The following is a 15,634-nucleotide window of genomic DNA, read 5'->3' on the forward strand; positions in this document are numbered from 1 at the left end:
AGTGCAGTTTGTAGGTCATCTTGTGCCTGTCTGCATGTCTTATCAAATCATTCTCTCGGATGGCACTGATTCGTATCTTTAGTTTTCGTAACCAGATGCCTGTTTTACAAATACTCTCAAAAGATGTAATAACCTGCATAGGTGAGGGATGCTCTTGCAGACATACCTTGAAGTGAGTTATTGTTAGACCCACCAAATCAGCTAGTACCTTTTCCGGGATGGACCCAGATCACTTCAGTCTCAAGTCAAGCTTTATTCGGTCAATTAACCATGAAAGCATCACATACATTAAAAGAAAAATTTCATCTCATTTTATAATCTGTACAATGATTTAATAATTTTATAAAAAAAAAACAAAAAACACATAAATAAATACATACATGTGATATCAGAGTATTCATCTAAAATCCTGCCTGGGCACGCTTCGTGGGTCCTTGATTGAAATGGTGATCACGTATATGCCATGCTGCCACTAAAAACTTGCTGACTGCTAAAATTAATTAATTTGATCTATGGCTTTTTTAAAACCCTTATTGCTATACTGCAGTTTTCCAGCCCCATTTCCCTACAGGTTTTTCGAATCCATATTGACTGTGGAAAAAAAATATGTTGGGCAAAAAAACATAAAATATTCAACTGTTTCCGGGGCACCGCCAGAAGCCGGACATATATCTGAAGTAGTGATTGGCCCCCAGTTGCAAGTTAAAGACAACATTGGTAAGGACCCAAAACGGAATCTAGCACATAAACCTTTGCCCTGTAGATCTAGTATAATATCTTAATAGGATTCATACTGCGGAAACCACTTAAAATCAGTAAAAAAATTAGATAATCGACCATGAGTTTTACAACAAATATAATTGTTCCATACATTGGACCAGGAAGCTGATTTCAAAGCAGTTTTATGGGATTTCACTAATTTTTGGGGATTCTCCCAATAATCTCCAAACCCCAAGATACAAAACCAATTGGACACATATTTAATCCAAGGAATAATAGCTGCATTTGGTCTCTTTAGCAGGTCAAGCAATGATGCTTTGTATAAATCCAATTCAGGGTGGTCCAAATCCTTATCCAATATAATAGAGGTCATAGGAAAATTAAATCAGCTACATGGTTTAGCCCCAAATCAAGAAACATTGGGATCAGTGGTGTACTTCGGGGGCACACTATCAAAGCCCTCGCAAAATTGTTTTCTCCCACAGTTATATTTGTACATACATAGCTTTATTGGTTACTTTCAACCCTAAAAGCAAAACAACCACCGGTAGAAAGATAAAAGATAAGTAAAAATTATGTTAAAAAGGAAATAAGAGGAATAAAAAAGAACATCCTTTACGGCCTTAAAACACATAAAAACCAAACACCTAATCTCCTACTGACTGTCATTTAAATCAATCATGGGGTATTGTTCCAGTCTAGGTGTGTGGTTAAAATTTGATGACTAAAACATTCCATTGTCAGTTTTTCATGTTGTCCTTATTTGGAAGTAAGTTCCGCATCAGCAACTTTCCCCAAGTGATAAGTACGTACATGCCAGGCAGCTGTAATGTACCTACTAACCGCACAGGGCAAGGGGGGGGAACTTTCCCTCATCAGAATTCTTAAGGCAACAATACAATGTCTTACCCCCACATTCCTACACACTGGCCGTAACCACTTTCGACGCGCAATCAAATAGGCAGGACATAAAAACATAAAATGTACAATGGATTCTGGATTAAGAGTACAGCTCGGACATAAATCAGATCTTGTAGTTGCACTCCACTTACTGCCATATGATTTGAGAGGCAGACAACCATATCTGAACTGGATATATAAACTCTTACTTAATGGGTCAAGAATTATATCCATAAAAGATTCAAAAGACGGATACCATTTAAAATCAAAAAATTGTGAGGTCAATCTGCCGTGAGTAAGGCACAGCAGATAGTTTTCCCTGACGTAAGTCCAGTATACCGTTTTCAAATGATTCTTCTGCTCCTTCCTTATACTTTCTGGATGACTCCATAGCTCACTAAGACCCAATTTGTGAAACCATTTAGAGATGTGATTAAACCAGGGAATGGTGAGTACATTAGGTCTATCCAAGATGTCTTGGATAGACTCCTTGTATGTAGATAACTCAGGGGTGGACCAAACACGGACCCAAAAAAGCAGAGGTCGTAGGGCAACTACATCTGTGATGCGTGGAAGGTCAAGGTCCCAAAACAATGGCAGCAGTGGGGTACTGCGAGGGCAGGCCAAAGTAGACCTCACGAAATTGTTTTCCCCCACTGCAAGCCTGCCAGTGTTTGACGACCCCCAAATTTCTGCCCCATAGACCGCAGCACTTTGTGCCTTTGCTCTATAAATTTTAATAATTGGAGTAATCACTCTCTCAGAAGTAGACTTATGAAAACGAAGAATGGCTCCAGATGACTGTACCAGGCGAGCCAAACTTTTGTCGATTTGGGCCCCCCAATGCAGATTGTTGCTGATTCTCACCCCCAAGTAATCTATAGATTTTACCAAACCTAGGGGCGTTCCATTGTAAAATATTGAATATCTCTTGGTGGGGCCACAACCCAAAGTCATGAGTTTAGTTTTGCTATGGTTAAGTTCCAGACCGTAGTCACCGCAAAACGAACTGAACTTGTCCATGAGTACCTGGAGGCCCATAGGGGTTCTGGAGATCAAGAGAGAATCATCGGCAAATAACAAAATTGGAATTTTATGGTGATTCAAAGATGGGGCGTCATTTTGACAATTGGACACGACTTGCACCACCTCATTGATGAACAGTGTAAATAGCGTTGGGGCAAGAACGCAACCCTGGCGCACTCCTCTCTTGATGTCTATTTTGTCTGTGAGTTCCCCCTGATTGCCCCATCTTACTTGTGCAAATGTTTTTTCATGTAATCTTTGGATTAAATGCACTAAGTTCCCTGGGATACCAATTTTGTACAATACTTCCCACAGTTTCTCTCTTGGGACAAGATCAAATGCAGATCTTAAGTCTACGAAAGCCACATAGAGTTTTTGCTTAGATAAGGTGACATACTTCCAGAACAGTAATGACACCCTGAAAACTTGGTCCATAGTATTAGTTTTGGGCCGAAACCCAGCCTGTAAAGGAGATAAAATTTGCTGGTCTTGAATCCAGTCAGTAAGCCTCACTAAGACTTGTTTGGCAAACGTCTTCTGAAGGATATCAATAAGGCTAATAGGTCGATAATTTACAGGCAACCCTGTATCACCCTTTTTATAGATCGGTATTATTTCAGCACCGTGCCAAGACTCTGGAATAGGGCTGCCAGCTGCTATGGCATTAGACAACAAATTGATATACCATGCCCATATCTTAGGTTCTGATTTGAACAAATCCCCTGGAATCTTATCCGGGCCAGGGGCTTTTGCTGGCCTCAGAGAATCAATAGCAGCTGTGGTTTCAGCTAAGGTAAAAACAATTCTCTCAGTTGAGATCTTGTTAGCAGCCCAACACTCGACATGTGCAGGGTCCTCCAGAGCTTGCTGTACAGGCAAGGCATAGATTTCAGAAAAGTAGGACACCCATCTTTCGGGCTGTATATGCAACCCAATATCGTCCTTACCCCTTTTCGAACTGGAGGTCAACAACCGCCAAAAAGAGCTATCATCTTTACTTTGGGCTGCTGCAAGCAGTTTCTGCCATGTCTCATTCTCCCAGTCTCTTTTGGCTCGCTTCAGGGCATTGGCATACCTACAACGAGCCTCTTTAATAGCCGCATGCGTAGAATTTTTAACAGCCTCTTTTAAGGTGGATCTTGCTTGCGCACAGTCCTGATTATACCAGTCCCTGCGAAGGGTGTCAGCGGGTCTCAATTTAATGGAAGTTTCCTTATAGAAGATACCCTGAAGGGAATCGACCATCTTAGTGTGGATCGCCATAATAGGAATATCCAAGGATTCTTGATCTTCATAATCTACAAAGAGTTTTAAAAAAGATGAATAAATTTCCCCAATTAAGTACGGGTTACATTCAACCTTTGGCCAGCAGACCCTAGAGCGTCTATGGTTCAAATGAGGGAATGGAACATTAGTAATCCTTAAGTGCTGGACTCTTAAAAATGCCTGATTAGTCAATACAAGACACAAAGGATTATGATCACTATCCAAGCGAGGTAGAATTTCCATATCAAGTGAACTTGACCATAGCCTAATGTCCAAAAGAATGTAATCAATAGTACTAAAGGAAAGCCCTCGCTTGAAAGTAATGGCTCGCTCTGAGTCAGATTTAGTGCGGCCATTGCATTCTCTCAGGCCATAGTTCAGGCAAAGGGAAGACATCTGGAATGCAACACAGGAAACAGGCGAAAGTACCATTTCTTTAGATTGGGGAATACCCCAATGTTCGTCCTCCTCAGTAGTCAGATTGCTAATGGAGTTGTCCAACACAAAAGAACAATTAAAATCACCTGCTATAATCAAAAAAACTGAAGGGTCCAAAGCGTCTATGTAGTCCGTCAACTGAGAAAGAACAATTGAATCAGACCCACGGGGAACAGATCTAGCATAAATATTCAAAACTATAATTTTGAAGCCAGGACGGAATGTAAGTTGCACACCCAGCAGATCAAAGGAGTTAAACTTTATCACAGAGTGATCACATTCTAACTTATTGTTCAGTAAAATCATTAAACCTCCTATCTGTCTTCCGAATCCACCAGAGGCAGGTTGGGCAGCAGAGAAATAGGTTGTAAAGCCTTGTAAGGATAACTGTTCTTTAGTCCATGTCTCCTGGAAGAGACAGATATCTTGTTTGTTTACAAGGCTTACCCATTCCGGGTCATCCAGTTTTTGCTTGATTCCAGCTACATTCCAGGACATGATGTTAATTTTAGGAGATGGAGATATTGACTTTGTTCTCATAGGTAGGGCAGGAGTCGAAGTCCCTATAAATTGACACACATCATTTACTGTTTTTGGAAGCACTGTACAGGGGGCGGACAGTCAGTCCAATTCAGAGAGTGAGGGGGAAGGGTTCTCATATTTAGAAGTAACAGAATTATCTGGGGAGGAAATAGCCCCAGCTGCTATAGTTCCGGATGTACAACATTCTCTGGATAGCGGGGCCCCTGGCGGCTGACTGCTAAGTCTAAGATTCGATACCCTACCAATACATAGTGTGCGTGTCCGTGCATCAAAGGCCAGGAGATCTTTAGCTAGACTATAATCATTAAAGAGAATCGAGATGTAATCAAATTCTGACCCTAACTGGTTATGTCTGTGGGCCTCACATATATCAGACCGGATGACAGAGCGGCAATTCCTCTGTGAACGAATCCAGTGAATCACTTTGTTAATTAGTGAATCACTCGACTCTCCGTTACCCTGAGGTAGCTTTGGTACCCTAGTTAAATAGATAGTCGCGGCTTCCCTCCTCCTTCTGGACCTTTGATTAGGGACGTGCGTCTGCAATAATGTCATATGATCAGGATTAGTGGCAGGACGGGGACTAACACAGCAGCTTACTACCGAGGATGTTCCTCCTGGATTAAACTGAGAAGTTTTTGGACGTGAAATAACTATATCTCCCCGTCCAAAAATTAATCCACCCTTATTAACACCTGATTGAGACTTTCGCTCATATGCGGAAGACATGGATTGAGAAACAAACCTACCATTCCTGCCACATGTTGGGGAATTATCATTAATACACCTAACGGTGTTATGTGTAGAGGAAGATGTCATTTTGTCACCTAAACTGAGGGGACTGGGTTTTGTGGAATCCATCAGAAGATCAGACGAGGGGACAGACTTATAGGGCACATTACAGTTACAACCAGACTTTTGGCCCTGAAGTCCAGCAATTTTGTTCATCAAAGTTACCAATAGACTTTTAACATCATCTAATTTCAGAGAAATAATATCCAACTGGGAAACTTCATTGTTGCCCATCTTTGCATCCAGAGAGTTTTTAACAGAACCTTCTTCGCATAAGATCTGTAAGTGACCAGGACTTACAGGATTTGAAGCCAAAACCGAGAACCTATTTGAACAAGGAATGGTAATAGGGGGAGGGGACGCGCACCTCACATGGGGTGCATCTTCTTCGGCTAGATGACCATTTGTCCCCACCAAGGGTGATGAGGTTTCCGGAGGTAAGGGGGTTACACCCTGGGATTGAGGAAAAGGGTGTAAATCAGCTTTAACCTCTATTCTATGTGACTGGGTTTTTTTCTTGAAGAGATCTGGGATCTTTTTGGAAAGAGTGGTATCTGGTCTAGAAGGACCAACAATGGAAGGACTCCTCAATATAGCCTCAACCTCTTCAAACAGTGAATCAATTGCTTTGAATTGCTGTAGTTTAGTGGTTGAAGATCCCTCCATTTTCCCGGCAGAACGTTTCTTGGGTTTTTTAACCCTAGATTGGGATACTGCTACCTCATCGGCCTTCCTCTTCCCCATGTCGACTGACCGGTGGCCTAGTAAAGTAGATAATTTCAACCACAATTATAAGAAGAAAATAGCCCAGCCCCAAAAAGCCTACTATCAAGTACAAATGATGTTGTAAGGAAAGGAAGCCCCTATAAAATAGGAGGTAATAGAAAATTACACCACTAGCAACAGAGGCCTCTATACCAGAACTAAATATAAAAAGAACATAATTTTAGGGGGGTGGCCCAGCCCAGTCACCTCCTGGCGATGACGGGCGCAAGACGGGCCCGCCCTTGGCCCGGGCTTCGCCCGCGCGCGTCCCGCGCAGCGGGAGCGCGAAGAAATGTTTAAAGGGCTCCTGCCCTATCAGGTGTCTCCCCTGGTAGTTGGCGTCCCCCGCGCAGCGGGAGCGCGAAGAAATGTTTAAAGGGCTCCTGCCCTATCAGGTGTCTCCCCTGGTAGTTGGCGTCCCCCGCGCAGCGGGAGCGCGAAGAAATGTTTAAAGGGCTCCTGCCCTCTCAGCTGTCTCCCCTGGTAGTTGGCGTTCCCCGCGCAGCGGGAGCGCGAAGAAATGTTTAAAGGGCTCCTGTCCTCTCAGCTGTCTCCCCTGGTAGTTGGCGTTCACTTCAGTCAATATCATTCTTTCTACAGGTCTTCATACTACTGGTTTTGCTGATGGGTAGTTCTGGGCAAAGGCAAAATTAGTTCAGTAGATACCATGTCATAATCACGTCTAACTTGTGTTATTGGCGCTGTCTGTATTCCTCAGTGTATGGGATCAAATTATTTGAAATTATAATATGGTAAATATTGGCTGAAGTTCTTCTAGCCCTAACGGTTAGCAGCATGTTTAGGACAGCAGAGCTGTCTGTAACAATTAGTAAGTGCAAATTAAGCCTCACCAGGAGAGTGTTTAATGCTTTTCCACAAAGAGTGCACAAAATGAAACTGGTTACCACCCCCCGCCACCCCCCCAAACACCAAATGTCATAGGCAGGTTTTGTACATAGTGAGAGTTAAACTGCCCTGCCCAAATAAAATATTGTGTTTTGTTATACAGATGAGTGAACTTTTCTAACTGTACCTCCAACCATTTTAGTGGATCCGCTTGCTGGGCATTAAATATGTGGTTATAGAAGTTCACAATTAAAAGCTTGCGAGCTGAATCCAAGCTTAAACATGATAGTTGTAAATGTAATGATTCTAAGTTAGAACATGTGATTTCTGTTGGAAGCAGGACTGAAATAAGATTAGCTAGCACTTCCTTGTGCTACCCAATGATGAGAGAATGACAGGTGCATTACAAGTCTATAACCATCCTCTGTAAATTCATCTATTGTCCAGTTCTCTTGTATACAAACTGTATTCGATTGCCCACTCCTTGATCTCTTATTCCCTATACCTGCCACATTCCTGTTGAAAAAGTGTGAACCTTTCTAAGTTACATCACTATTTAGCTTACCTCCCTCAGGGAGTTGCAATTTATAATTTACCATTACTTAATGATTACAATTTATGGACTGTGCAGTCAGGTTGGAGTGCAAGTTCTATGCTCCTGTGAGCAGAGACTGGTGTATTTAGGATCCTGGGTATATGCCTTTGTGGGGTATAGTCTAATGGCATAACTACAGTTGTCAGCAGGGTATTTGAAAGTCAATCCTGTTCATTTAATGTGGATAGACAAGTGTGTTGGTAATGAGTTGGAATGCTAAATATCTAGATTACAAGCCCCTATGATGAACTGGCTCAGTTTTGCCTCCCCTTACCAAAGAACTGAGGTTTCTAAAAGTAATCTAGAATCAGTTGGTATTCCAGTGTTAAGATGAGGGATACCATTTAATATAGCGAAAGTGTAACTCAGAAAACCAGGATCCCTAAAGTTAATACTGATTTAATCACCTCAAGACGATTTCCTTGAAATACCTATCAGAATGCTCTTCTTACCAGCAGAATTTATTCTGCTAGGTGTTGAGCGTTACCCAATCTATTGGATAACCAAGGAATCAATGTGTTTCTCAGGGAGTAATCAGATTCATTTTGATTGGGGAACAAGGGTGCAACACCTTTGAGAATTAGAACGTGTGGATCTGCTTCAACCCTGAGCAGCTGCCTGAACTGAGTGGATGTGAACAAAAGAAACACAATACTCACCTCTGGTAACAGTCTTTCTGGTGGATACCCCAACTGTAGACTCCCAAAAGGTGGAGGGTCTAGAGAGTGGACCAAAAAAACAAAAGTTCTGCAGGAACAAAATGGCCCTTTATGCAGACATAGGTGTCAAGGGAGTAGAGCTTAGTGAATCTTAACACTGCTGCCAACGTGCCAACTTGAAAAATGTCCAAGATAGGAACTCTCCTTGCTAATACAGTTATAGGGGTGTTTAGCTCTGGTGGAATGGACCTGGAGACCATCAGGAGGCTTTCTTCTTGGCCCCAGCGTAGCACGTCTTTATGCACAGGTCGATCCACCTTGACAAAGGTCTCTTCTGTAACTTCTTTCCTTTTTTGGCACCAGGAGAACCCACAAATTGCTGATGGTCTGCACAATCCTCCTTTGTGAATTCATTTCAGAATCTTAAAGCTCTCTGGAGCTCAAACCAAAGGAGTGTCTTCTTTCAAAGGGTGTGGTGGAGATACAAATTGTAGCAGGTGATGGATAGCCCCACATGAAATGGGGGTACCACTTTAGGCAGAAAGGCGTCCCCGGTTCTTAGAACCAAATTTTCAGGAACAAAGGTAATATACAGAGGTTGCACTGAAAGTGCTTGCACTTCACCGACAGCGTGCAAAAGTGATAGCATTACGAAAAACCTTCCTGACAGTCAGGAGCTACATGGCACAGCTGTGCATGACTCAGATTGTGTGCACATGAGAAATGGTAGGGTTAAATTAAGGTCTCACTGAGGAAGGATGAAGGATTACAGATGAAATGTGTCAAGGTTTTCAGAAAACGTGTCACATAAGGCGTAGCAAACATAAACATTAGCAAAGCGAAAGATCTGGTCTATGAGAGAGCTGTTAACTTTGCCAATGTCTTTCCATCCATGTTGTATAGTGGAGCAGCTGCTGTGCAGCATTTCTAGAAGTTAGAAAAAAAGTGCTATAACATGGCCAGCACTGGCTGTATCACATCGCTTTTTTTTATTATAGCAGGTGGCAACACAGACAAAGGGAGGGAGGGAATGGGAACATGAACAACATGAAAGAGGGAGGTAGGGAGGGAGAGAACAAGCAATGGGACGGTAAAATAAAAAAAGATGTATGATGACGCTGCATGATAGCGCTTTTTTGCCTCCTAGCAGGTAGGGGGTGGGAAGAGAGAAGCAACATGGACACAAGGGCTGGGGGAGAAGCAGCAGCATGCACCACAGGGGGTTTGGCATTGGAGTGGGAAAAAGTAACACGTACAAGTGGGGTGGGGGAGTGGGAGGAGAAGAAGCAACAGAAACAACAGGGGGCAGGGGAAAGAAGCAACACACACAACAGGGGGTGGGCTGGGAGGGAAAGAAGCAAGACTAACATGGGATGGGAGGCAGAAAAAGCAACACTGACAAAAGGGTAAGAGGGAAGAAGCAACGCAGACAACGGGAGGGGAAGAAGCAACATTGACGGGAGACACAGGGGAAAGAAGCACCACAGAGTACAGAAGAAAGAAGCAATAAGGAGTGTGGGGGTCATTAGTACAAGTAAAATAGTATCTCAAATACACTAGTGCGAGCAGTGGAAAGACACTAATCAAGAGTAATCAGTCAGTGCTTGGTTCCTGCTACACATTAAAAAAAAGAGGAAGTGAAGCCAGCGCACACTGGCCAGTTAGGAAGCATCATTTAAGAGTGTCCTTGATGCTAAAAAGATGACTTGGACCTAGTCTGTCAAAACTTTCTTCTGAACTTGAGGCAGCAGAGGTAATACTGGGTGTACCCAGAGGAAAAGTATGTTCCATTGCAGGTGGGATGCATCTCCTAATGATCTTCCTGCAGCATGCTGTAGCTTCAATACTGTGGTTCTTGGCTGTGAAAAAATTATCTAGCTAGGGTATGCCCACTGGTAGGAAAGAAGACAGCATTTGTGAACCACCAGTCAAACAATGCTCAGTTAGTATGCTCTGGCATTCAGAGATCTGTCCAAGATGGTTGGTCACCAAACAAATCCCCGAGGATCCAGCCACTTCTAAAGGCAGAAGGCCTCCTGGCACAGGATCCTACACACCACCGCCACCTGCCCTGCTTATCACAGTACCACATAGCAGTCGTGTTTCCAATGAGAACCAGCACCAGCCTCCCTTTGATGGTTGGTAGGAAGGCTTTTGAGGCCAAGCAGATAGCTCAAAGCTCTAACAGGTTGATGTGGAGCAGGGAGACCACTGTAGACCGCAGACCCCAGATTTCTACCTCTCTCAGGTGTCCTGTCCAAACCCAGAGAAGATGTATCCATCACCACGGTAAATGCTAGGTGGAGTAAGGAGATTAGCCTGCTGCAAATCAAGTTGGTATCCACTTCCAGCAACTGAAGGTCAGGGGCCATCTACTCCGAGATACAGAAGTTTTTGAGCTTAGCACGCTGAAATTTCCACAGTAGGGACCGCATGTGCCACTTGGCACACAGGCGAAGGCAGATGCACGAGGCTGGTAGCCCAAGAAGCCTCTGAATCATCCTCATTGAGGCCCAGGACTCAGCCTGAAACATCAGGGTTATAGCTTGATTGGATTCGCTGAGGTGACGACAAGTCCTTGATTGCCACTGTGTCCAGGTTAGCAATTATGAAGGGGATCCACTCTATGGACACCAGGTAGTACTTTGGTACGGTGATGGAAAAGCCCAGGGATAACAGAAGAATAACTGTCACCCAGAGGTTCTCTGCAACTGATTGTGTAGGTACATGTATCCCTAACATGTGAAGATGAGCTATGACCACCTCCAGCACCTTTGGGTTAACCCTAGGTGTAGTGGGTTTGGTCTGAGGTGGGGCTGAAGAGTTGCACTCATCCAACTGTGTTGCCTGACCACTATACTGGTCTTCTACAACAGCAGCAAGATCTCATTGGCATATACCAAAGGGTGAGTGTTTATCAGCCCAGAAGACAGACCACATTCAGAAACTGCAGCCTTCAGTTCTCAAACGTGTCAATACACTTGGATTCCCTGCCTGGAATAGCACAAGGTAAACCATTTGGGGTAACTTACTGGTTGAGGCCTTCCAGTTTTGGGTGCTGGTTGAGGAATACTGGAACACCAGGAACTGGTCTGGATCATCTAGCCACAGGTGGGTGAGTGGAGCAAGTGAGCATGGGTATGTCCAAGTGGTTGATGAAGGGTCCACAGGTGCCTCATTGAGAGTCAATACTGGCTCTGCAGAGGCCCGCCATGGCTGACAAATTTCAGTCAATAGATTACATTTTGGGCCTTATTACGACCTTGACGGAGAGGATTACTCCTTCCCAAATGTGACTGATATCCCGCCTGCTGTATTCCATTATATCCTATGAAACTGTAACACGGAAAAAGGGATATCCGTCACATTTGGGACAGAGTAATCCCCTCTGCCAAGGTCGTAAACAGGCCCCCTTTTTTTTTCAAAGAGTGGGTAGTTGTAGGTCAAGGACGCCACTGACCTGCGTACTAGCACTACAAAAGAAGTCTCTTTGATTGGTATACCAGGTGGGGATTCCAACTCACTTTCTGGAAAGGTATCCAACACACTTTGTAAGTCAAATTAGAGTCCAGCATCAGAATAATGAAGGGTGTGTAAGTTGTCCACCTCTCAATTGAAGTTATGAGTAAATGAATTGAAGCCATTGGACGTGTCCAAATTGGAGCCAAACAGCCCTCCAGCCTCTGACAGTACTGGCATTGTGTACGAGGCCAGGGAGTGGGTTCTGGCAGAGTAGGACGTGTCTTGGTTAGATCGTACAGCAACATAGGCCTGGCACATGCCTACGTTGACTCAGGCGGAGACTGGCATCGAGATTGGACCTAGCACGGGCAGCAAAAGCAGTGGCATGAAAGGTAATAGCCTTAACCTTAGGGCAGAGGTAGGAGTCTGGACTGATGCCAGTAAGTGGTGGGGAGCAGGTCCAGCAGGGTCAGATGGTGCCAGGGACGGACCTGCCAGCAGAAGCACAACTGGTGGTCCCTGCGGTTCCATAGGGCCCAAAGTCGCTCAAGAGTCCGTACACTCTTGAAGATTTGCAGGGTGTCCTCTGCTTCGGGTCAGCAACAGTTCAGGGAATTCAGGTTAGGAAGCAAACTGGGATTGGGCTCGGAGTTGAAGGGCGCTAGAGGAGAATGGCACTTAGAGGTCTAAGGTGGCAACAGCACGAAAATGGCGTGCATCAAGGGTGTTGTTGAGAAGGGTTTCCCAAGAGGCAATGTTAAAATCAGCTTCACAAGACTGACTTTCACTGGAGTATTTAAAAGAGACAGAGTTGAAATTGCCAACTCTGCTACAAAACTGACCAAAGTGAAAGTATCAGACCCCTTGGTAGATAAAGTTGGCAAGTACATTATTTACTACTCTCTAACAGCTTATTTGAAAGTCTAAATATTCCTTACCCTACAACTAAATGTGGGAAATTCCAGCAAATGTATTTTCTTACCGTGGGGAAATAGCGATCACTTGTGCCCCTTAGCCACCATTTCTGTATCTAGCGATCCTTATAAACATGAAGAAGAAATGCTGCATTACCTCTGTCAGCAGGTAGATGTAGAAAATAGCAACTGGGTGGCTTCAGTATGGTCACTGATGATGGAAACGTGATGTGACCAGTGAAGACATCCACAATATAATTTCTATTGTCATCCGTATAAATATTAGATTATTACAACTGCACATACTATTTTATTCATATACTTAGAGCCTTTAATGGAAGTGAGAAGGCTTTAGCACCACTACTACTACATGTCCCTGTAATTCATAGATAAAGGACCAGTGTCAGTAAACAGATGTGTTCAACTGAAGCCATTTGCTAGGTTTCCTTGTCATATTTTTCAGTGAGGGAAGGCACAGGCCACTACAGAATTTCTCATTTTCCTATAGGAGAGAACAAGCCTACTAACAGAATTTTTCTTCTTTCTGTAGATAGTGGTGGAGAAAGCAGTCCTAGTCTTACAGTGATACATACCAGGCCACTAAAGTGCCACAGTCAGGGCAAAAGTAGTATTGGTTTGCTTGTATTCTAATTCAGGGAGGACCTGGCTTGGCAGTTCGGGCTGGATTGGTCCTAATGGAGCAGGGGTTCAAGGCTGATCTGCATGTGGCCAGGCCCAGACTGAGGTGGCATGGTGAGCAAAACCACGATGGACTGGGATGCAGCCCCAAATAAGTACCAGTGGCTCAGATTAAAAGAAGGATTCCATCCATCACGTTTGTATACTATGATATGGGACAATGGGCTGCTTACCAAGTATTCTCCCACCCAGAAGTATGCTGCCTGAATGAGGCCACATCAGGTGTCCATTCAGCCTCATGATATCACCACAAGAATTCTATGCTCTCAGTGACAATGGATGTTAGGCTAGCTCTCCTCAAAGGCTTCGGAGAACCACACAACACATCATGTAGTGACCAAAAGCCACCCAGTGGCAAAAGGATAGTACTGCTGTTCTGTCACACAGGAAAAAGAGCAGGTGCACAAAACGTGCTTCCCCCGACCATTTGAGCAAATGCAGGAAGCTTATAAGGACCTGACTAGGTATCCAGGCCGCAACAGCTTTCCTGCATAGCTCTGTACCAAAGTTGAAGAGCTGACCAAGGACAGTGGAGTTGGGAGCCCAGACAATATAGGGTGTGATCCTTGAACCTCCAACACAGGAATTATATAATTAACATAAACCACGCTGGTCATAGACTGGTGGAAGGTGAGGAAGGGAAGCTTTTGTTTTTGTCTGGTGAGGCTCTGCAGGGCTGGAGAGAGGTAAGTCTGTGGCCACAGCTCTCTTAAGATTATTTCTCACATGTCCCAAGAACTGACAGTAGCAAGTTATTTGGGCCTGTGGATTGTACCCCTTGAGGTATGTTTCATTTCTGCAACTGATAAGCAGGACTGCAAGTTGTTTGCCCATATACTATACAGATATAAGATGTACACAATTTGTGATAGGGTAAGGTTTACAATAGTATTACAATTTCCATCTTGCAACTCAATAAACCTCTTCTTGCACACCCTAATATTCACCAAGGTCTATGCTGTGGTTTGTTACAAAGAATACAGATACCCCATACCCAATATCAGATCGTACTATGCTTTTAGGCCATTATACCATGCTATACAAGCCAAAACAATGCAAATCAGTGATGCAAACTGACACCCCAATTCAAGCCTTCGAATGGATATTAGTTGCCTCCATGATATTAAAACAGTTGTACCAGATGTGAAAAGTGGCATTGAAGACATTTGTTTTCTTCAATTTATCGAGTTGAAACTGGGCGTATCGCATCTGGTTATCCACGCTTTTCAGGTCATCGTCAAGCTCCAGCTGCTGCCTCTTAAATTCACTGTACTCCTTCTGATACCTGAAAATTTGAATGACAGACAAATGCATGTTGTCAAGCCAGCTGGAACTCACTAAGACACACACACACACACACACACACACTTCTAATAACCTTTGAACTGGACATGCAGCAAAATATCAAATCGCTGGTTTATTTCTTTTTGCTCCATGTGGAATCGCAACGCTAATTATTTTCAATGTTGCTATTCAACAGTCGCTGGAAATAGATTAGGTTGTGTATATTGTCCTATTGGGTGACCATCTATTGCCCTTCATGGGTAGCCTCTGCAGTAATAGTGCAGTGCACAAAAAATGTCATTTCTAAAAGCCAAATCAATCCACAGCTTTATGTGGATGCATAACTAATGTACAGATTTTTGATAGGATAAAGCTGAAAGAAGAGACAAATGTCAACCCATACATCCCACTTCCCTCCAATACCACATTTCTTGGACTTAAGTGGGCAGTGTGTCAGCTGAGTGGGGGTTGAAAGTAGCAATCCTACTTTAATGTATAGAGCAGACTCAAAACACAAACTGTAGACAAACATATGGAGCATTTGACATTTCTAAAATGAAGAGGCATCAAGAATTTACTTCATTTGAGCAAATAGACAAAACGCTGTCCTATTGAATAAATGTACCTAAAGCACAGGCAAAATACTCCAGAGACTGCAAATTCAAGTAATATTTCAAAACCATCAACTTATGCAGTTTGCATATTTGGCTTAAGGAAGAAGGCCT

At 43.5% G+C, this 15,634-nt stretch overlaps 1 protein-coding gene across 1 annotated transcript in view; it reads right to left on the reverse strand.

Moving 5' to 3' along the window:
- BECN1 (beclin 1) overlaps positions 1 to 15,634 on the reverse strand; it is a 108,488-nt gene that overhangs the window by 30,503 nt on the left and 62,351 nt on the right. Inside the window, exon 8 of the mRNA XM_069237732.1 lies at positions 14,764 to 14,910. Coding sequence (XP_069093833.1) covers positions 14,764 to 14,910 — 147 coding nt within the window. The remainder of the gene's footprint in view (positions 1 to 14,763; positions 14,911 to 15,634) is intronic.

Source organism: Pleurodeles waltl, chromosome 6 (genome assembly GCF_031143425.1).
Source record: "Pleurodeles waltl isolate 20211129_DDA chromosome 6, aPleWal1.hap1.20221129, whole genome shotgun sequence".
NCBI classification, from domain to species: Eukaryota; Metazoa; Chordata; class Amphibia; order Caudata; family Salamandridae; genus Pleurodeles; species Pleurodeles waltl.